Below are 7791 nucleotides of genomic sequence, written 5' to 3' on the forward strand. Positions count from 1 at the left end.
CTTTGGGCCTGTTAATACCAATCAATCATCGCTTGAATGCCCACAGCCTATTTGAGTATTGTTGCTGACCATGTGCATGCCTTCATCATGGCCACAATGTACCAATCTTCTTTTGGCTACTTCCCAGCATGATAATACATCATGTCACAAAGCAAAAGTCGTCTCAAACTGGTTTCATGAACATGACAATGAGTTCAGTGTTCTTCAGTGGCCTTCCCAGTCACCAGATCTGAATCCAATAGAATACCTTTGGGATGTGGTAGAACGGGAGATTCACAGCTTGAAAGTGGACCTGAAAAATCTTCAAGAATTGTGTGATGCAATCAAGTCATCATGGACCAGAATTTGAAAATAATAATTAATTTAGTGGAATCAATGCCAGGAAGAATTTAGGCTTTTTTTGAGAGCCAAGTGAGGGCCCTACCCAATATTAGTATAGTGTTCCTAATAAATCTATCTATCTTCCATCAATCCAAATAGCGGTAAAAGGTCAAATTTAACAGCTAGAACATGTTGATAATGTTATGCAAGATCTTGTACTATAGTACCAACTGTACGCTTGGTTGTTTATGCTTTGGCTGCTTCATATGAAAACCATACCAGTTGTCTTATAGAATAGCATCCTCGTCTGGACTAAAGTTGAATGGCATACATTTCTGATGATTTGTTTACACAGAATAACAAAAAAAACACAATAATGTCCTAGTTTAGCCTTGAAGTTTATTCAATGATCTACTCAATCTTGATAACATTGTTTCAGCTCAAAGTCAGATAAGCAGCAGAAACACAGCTCAAATCAGTTCAGTAGCCATTTTGTACAGCATTGATTAATGCCAGGCTTGAATAATACCTAGCATAAAATACATGTCACAGTATTGAATTACATCATACCAAACAAAACATCATCATAACACCAAACAAAATATGGACACAAAAAAACTCCACCAAACCAAGATTTAAGTGCTTAGTTCTTAAAATGAGCTGTTAGCTCAACAGGGATTCTTGATACAGTATACATTCCTCTCTAAAAAGAAGAGGTTATGACTAGTTCACTCAATATGCTGTCCTCTATTCTTCGCTATTAGCTTTCACTTTATACTATTCAAGTATATACACAGAAATGTCAGTAGTCTACATGCAATATGTGGGCCTTTATGTGCTATGAGGATGTGTGTCTATGTCTAATTAGTTTTTAGTGTGTTATGGTTGTAACTTGTTTGTAATGTAACGGGTGTTGTGTGATGTAATTGGTTGTGTGATGTAAGTGTCTACTTTTATGATTTATCTGAAATATTGTTTTCCTTGACTGCTGTCTTGGATCAGGTCTCTCCTGAAAAAGAGTTATGTTATCTCAATCAAGACTAACCTGGATAAATAAAGGTTGAATAAAAAAATAAAAATCTAACGATTCACCGCAAAAGACTCGAAGGACTGCTTTTGCACTCAGTCTTGGTTTATGGAAATGCACCTACTGTAAACAAATGTAATCAATCTTCAGATGAACACATGCAATCAGAGGAGGAAGCAAAAGAAAAGTGTGAAACGGAAAGTGTCAAACATACAGTGAGACAGTTCACAGCCAGGACTTTTTGCCTCTGCCCATTTTGGCCATGTTCGCCAATTTGGCCTTAGTGCGCTCTTTCTCATCTGGGCTCCTCTTGGAGGTACACTCTACTGTGGAGTCTGTTTCGAAGGAGATGGCGGGCGCATGTGTGGGCACTCCGCTGCTCTTCTCCTGGGACACGGGAGGTGGGGTCTGCAGGACCACCCTGCTGCGTAAAGAGTGTTTGAGCTGCAGCAGCAGTGGATTGTGGTCGGCATACAGGCCCACACAATCCATAGGGTCCCTCTCTGGCTTACAGCATGTGGAGCAGGCGGAGCAGAGCACACGGAAAATATAGATCCAGCCCAGGTAGTGCAGCTCCACAATGTTGAGGAAGAAGCATCCCAGACTGATGCTGAACATGAAGTTGAGGAAGATGGTCTTCTCTGTGGCACGGGACACAAAGCAGTCAGTCCGATTGGGGCAGGGGTAAGTCTCACAGCGGAAGAGCTGAGGCACCTCGAAGCCAAACATGTAGTACTGTCCAACCAGGAAGGCCATTTCCATCATGGAGCGCAGCATCACGTGAATGATGTAGATGAGCAGCACCTGGTTGGAGAGCTCGGTGGGGTCCTTCCCCGTCTGCTTCAAGTCCTCCTCCTCCAGTAGGCTGTTCTCCACACACCCGCCCTCCTGGGGGATCCACTCCTCATAACGGGGGATGCTGGCCTCCAGGGCTGCATCACCCTCCACCCCCATATGTTTGGCCCTTTCCGGTGCAGGGGGTTGCATGGCTACCACTTCTTGAACCTTCTCGATCTCTAACTTTTCGTCTTTTGCAATTTTGTGCAACACGTAGACAATGTAGAAGATGGACGGTGTGGAGACGAGGACGATCTGGAAGACCCAGAAGCGCAGGTGCGATACCGGGGCGAAGGTGTCATAGCAGACGTTGTTGCAACCAGGCTGCTGGGTGTTGCAGGTGAACTTGGACTGCTCGTCGCTATAGACCGCGTCCCCAACCAGGGTCACCAGCAGGATGCGGAAGATGAGCAGCATGGTCAGCCAGATCTTCCCAATCACTGTGGAGTGGTTCTGTACCTCCGTTAGGAAGCGGCCAAGAATGGACCAGTCTCCCATTTCTTAACCTGGGTTGGAAACACAGATTAAAAACACAGAATGCATGGATCACATGTAAAACATGCATGACTACAGCAATCATATGTCATATGATCTGTGGATAGACTAGTGGTCATATATTCATGACCGAAATAAATCAGTATGAAAGCTATTGAATTTGATAGAGTGATGGAACCAGGCCATCTTCAGTATTTTTTGTTTTTCCTCATACTTTATCAAAGGTCTATAAATAGTTTGTACACTCACTGTTGTGTGCCTGTTGAGGGTGGGGCACATGTCAAGCTGGGCACTCTGTGGCAAGTCAGCAGATCCATGAAGCCATAAAACAGAACAACACATACAGTTAGGTCCATTTGGACACAGACAGAATTTTTGAAATTTTTGCCGTTTACCAAAATATCTTCAAGTTACAGTTATATAATGAATATGGGCTAAAAGTGCAGACTCTCAGCTTTAGGGTAAGGGTATTCACATCCAAATTGAAGGAAGGGTTTAGGAATTACAGCTCTTTAATATGTAGCTCCCTCTTTTTCAAGGGACCAAAAGTAATTGGGCAATTGACTCAAAAGCTGTTTCATGGGCCAGTGTGGGCTATTCCTTCATTATTTCTTTATCAATTAAGCAGGTAAAAGGTCTGAGTTGATTCCAAGTGTGGCATTTGCATTTGGAAGATGTTGCTCTATATGCACAACATGCAGTCAACGGAGCTCTCAATGCAAGTGAAACAGGCCATCCTTAGGCTGCAAAAACAACCAAAAAATCCATCAGAGAGATAGCGGGAACATTAGGAGTGGGCAAATTAACTGTTTGGTACATTCTGAGAAAAAAAGAATGCACTGGTGAGCTCGGCACCACAAGGTCTGAACGTCCATGGAAGACAGGAGTGGTGGATGATCACAGGATCCTTTACATGGTAAAGAAAAACCCCTTCACAACATCCAGCCAAGTGAAGAACAGTCTCCAGGAGGTAGGCATATCATTATCCAATTGTACCATAAAGGGAAGACTTCACATGAACAAATACAGAGGGTTCACCACAAGGTGCAAGCCATTCATAAGCCTCAAGAATAGAAAGGCCAGATTACTTTGCCAAAAAACATTTTAAAAAAGCCAGCCCAGTTCTGGAACAGCATTCTTTGGACAGATGAAACTAAGATCAACCTGTACCAGAATGATGGGAAGAAAAAAGTATGGAGAATCCTTGAAGCTGAACTGGTGGGGATCCAGGTGTTCCATCTTACGGAGATAGTCAGTCAGTTGTTTAGATGCAGCACGTTCAAGGGTTTTGGAAGGGAAGGAGAGAAGGGATACCGGTCTGTAGGACAGAGGACGGGTCAAGGGTTGGTTTCTTGAGGAGAGGCTTGACTCTGCGTAACATACTGCATAAGCAACCCAGGCAATGAAGTGGAATATTCTGCAATGGCCGAGTCAATCACCTAATCTCAATCCGATTGAGCATGCATTTCACTTGCTGAAGACAAAACTAAAGGCAGAAAGACCCACAAACAAACAACAACTGAAGACAGCTGCAGTAAAGGCCTGGCAAAGCATCACAAAGGAGGAAACCCAGCATTTGGTGATGTCCATGGGTTTTAGACTTCAGGCAGTCATTGCCTGCAAAGGATTCTCGACAAAGTATTACAAATTAATTATGATATATAATATATTTTATTTATGATTATGTTAATTTGTCCAATTACTTTTGAGCTCCTGAAAATAGGGGACTGTGTATAAAAATGGTTGCAATTCCTAAACGTTTCATACAATATTTTTGTTCAACCCCTTGAATTAAAGCTGAAAGTCTGCACTTCAATTACATCTCGATTGTTTCATTTCAAATGCACTGTGGTGGCGTACAGAGCCAAAATGATGGAAATTGGGTCACTGTCCAAATATTTACGGTCCTAACTATAATTCTCATAATTCAACACTCATGAGAGGTTTCAAAGTATTTTTGATGTATGGCCCTCTCACATGGGCATGTTTTGGACATTGTAACTATACACAACATGCATATTTTGAAATATACAGCATTGGAACATGGTTTCATAGACAGGTAGATGCCCTTATTTACATCTGTTGTTATGTGTGTATTCTCATAACATATTCTACTACAGTGTAGGATGACAAACATGAAAATACAACTCTCTCAAAGTAGACAGAGCGAGTGCTTTATATTGTCCCTGATAGACCGTTAAACTATGTCATGAACTGATATAGCTCACTAATTCTGTAAATGTAGCCCTCCTCTCACACTGTACAACAACAGTCCACGGTGAAAAGAAGTGCAGCATAGTCTGCCTTTGTCCAAATGCACAAACAGCAGCAAAAATGACACACGGAACAAACAGATCAAACATGACGAATGATTTTCAGAGGAACTTACCTTTGGGAAATGTGTTTCTTTCCGATCCAAATCTGGAAAAATGCCAAAGCAAGCAATCTGCATAACTATATTTGAAGTGGGACCTGGTTCCTGGATGTTATGGTGGTCTATTGAGCTGGATGAGGGCAGAATGGGCTGACCACACATATTCCCTAACTCCATCTGAAACACTCATTGTACTGTATGTGAACAAAGGCTTTCAATGTACAGTGGGACAAAGATTTAAATGTACAATAGGGGGCACCTTTTCTGAACAGCCGCTCACAGTCAAGCACAGAGTTCAAAGAACGTGCTGGAAAAAATGTCAACAATACTGATTTGTAAATGGATATCTGCCTGCTTTGAGATGAGAAAATGGGATAAAAAGAAATGTATCATGTGAGATTGTTTATACACCTCTACTACTCTCTACTCCTGTGTACTTTTGACTTTGATGCTTGAGGTAATTGTCTTTATAAACATATAACATTGTGCAGAAAATATGTACACCTAATCTATAATAAAGTCAATAAAGTGTCCCAAATAAACCTGCAACAAAACACATCAAAACAAAACAAATCAAAACAAATCTATTACAATGTTGTTACTAGAATGATTGCAGAGTTACTACTGTGTAGTAACCCTGCAATCACTCTAGTAACAACATTGTAATAGAGTTGAGTGGTTTGCCTATTGTTTACCTATTCCACTTAACAGATAAGATAACAGATAACAGATAAGATAACACAAACCACAGATAACACAAACCAATCAACATCAACATACCAAATACATACTTATCATATGACAATAACATTTTAATCTAATCTTGCTACAGTAGCATACACAGGTATATGTATAGTTAGAGAGGTAACTTAACATGTTACCAAAATGAAATGCTATCTGCCTTGGGGGAAAAAACATTAAATGTTATATTAAACACATACATTTTTATCACATTAGAAGTTTCCATACTGATCATTGTCAGAGACATCTCTTTATTTCAACACAAACAGATAAATGAATAACATCTCATATATAGCCAGGAGAGTGCTCTCACAATTGGATGTACTCCTCAGATCCACATATTGAATCAGATAGCATAGCATTACTGTTGCTTGAAGTAATGCCAGCCAAATTTCAATACAGTAATACCCTATTGAAAAAAGCAAACACAAACCTATACAAATCTGCCACCCTCGTCTTATTTTCAATCCTGTATAAGGTTTAATGATGTGTCATCAGTAAGTGGTTAGCAGAACTAAGAGCATGTGAATAAAATCCTGTTTGTTGAGAGGGTGGGTGTATACTTTTTGATGCAACTATTTATTCATTATGATGTAGAATGCAGCTATCAGCTATTTTCTGTTGGTGAGATTCATTCTCCAGATTCATTCTCCAAATATATATGTTTGTCTTTTTTGAGAAAACATTCTTATAATTTGCTATTTTGTATGACATTTTCCCCTGACATTTTTCGAGAATTAACTCATGTCACTGCAAAACACATCAAGGGTGGTAACATACAGAAATGTATTCAAATAGTTAGAGTAATGGCCTTTGAGGCACAGTAAACATAATCCTGAAAACATATCAACATCTGATGGCTCTTAAAAAAAGATTGATCTAGTGATATAATATATAGTCCGATTGTATAAGTGTGAGCATTTTGATCCATTAGTGGTTTGAATATTGACTCAATTTGAATTACTGCAGAACTTTGCCCCCATGTGTTTTCAGGATTCCACTGCACTAGGTTCTATTAAACACGTTAATTTATTTAGGGTAATCTACATTTTCATGTTCTGACAAGATTCTGGGAGCAGCACTCTGTAGGCCTCACCTCAAATGACTTTCATGGAGCAAATGAAAACGAACGTTTACATAAATGTCATTGAAATACAAAGTAATAAATCAAACAAAATCCCTTCGTTTTGTATGTCAAATGTAAGTACCTATTTGAGTGCCGAAGTGGTTGGACGATCTAATCTGCCCTAAAAAGTTCATTCCATGCATTTGTACGTCTGTTATATCGGCTAAATATGGTACTAGATGCAAACAAACTGTCCTAATTATGAAACCCAGAGCTTGAAATAGATACGTGTTTCGTAAGCAGGACCGAAACGGCTTTGCAAATGTAGACACACATAAATAGCCACCCACACAAATAATTGATAGCGGCATCAACAGACGGTTGATATTAGAAAAGGAACCATTACATATTTCACTGTTTTTGTGCGGCGATCAAGAAAATGACAGTTCAGTCAAATGTTGCGGGTTATAATTTTTTCATTTCATTTTATTACATTTTTCATTAGTCGATCTACTCAAATTGCGACGGATACAGATTGCATTGGTCCCACATTTCGGGCGCATGTAACATCATTCGAGGAGCAAATGATCAACTCTGCCATTCATTGAATGCCCCCTGCAGATTCAGTGAAAGCACAGACAGAGGGGTGTAAAATAAAGAACGTATCCATACCAGAGATATCTCAGATAATTGGACGTAAAATTGTAATGCTAGTTAAACTTTTACTACTTTTGTATTATTCTGTCGATAATTTATGTCATACTGAAGATCTTTGCTATACTATTACATTTAAACTCTAACATACCCCCCCTAAAATCCACTTGAAATGGTTCCCTCCAAGGGTTACAGGAAGTTGTAGCAGCTGCCATGTTTGGCTGCTTTGTTGTAGGTTTCTTGTAGGTTTCCTGCAGATTTTTTTTAAGTGTTGCA

At 39.8% G+C, this 7791-nt stretch overlaps 1 protein-coding gene across 1 annotated transcript; it reads right to left on the bottom strand.

Moving 5' to 3' along the window:
• Window positions 1-1573: 1573 nt before the first annotated feature.
• Window positions 1574-2683, bottom strand: LOC308155351 (gap junction delta-2 protein-like; the record flags this gene model as incomplete). The annotated part of the gene is made up of 1 exon (XM_080528661.1): window positions 1574-2683. One exon carries the CDS (start codon window positions 2681-2683, stop codon window positions 1574-1576), a length of 1110 nt encoding a protein of 369 aa, XP_080384787.1.
• Window positions 2684-7791: the final 5108 nt, after the last annotated feature.

Source organism: Nansenia antarctica, assembly GCF_963989245.1.
Source record: "Nansenia antarctica genome assembly, chromosome: 4".
Lineage (NCBI taxonomy): Eukaryota > Metazoa > Chordata > Actinopteri > Argentiniformes > Microstomatidae > Nansenia > Nansenia antarctica.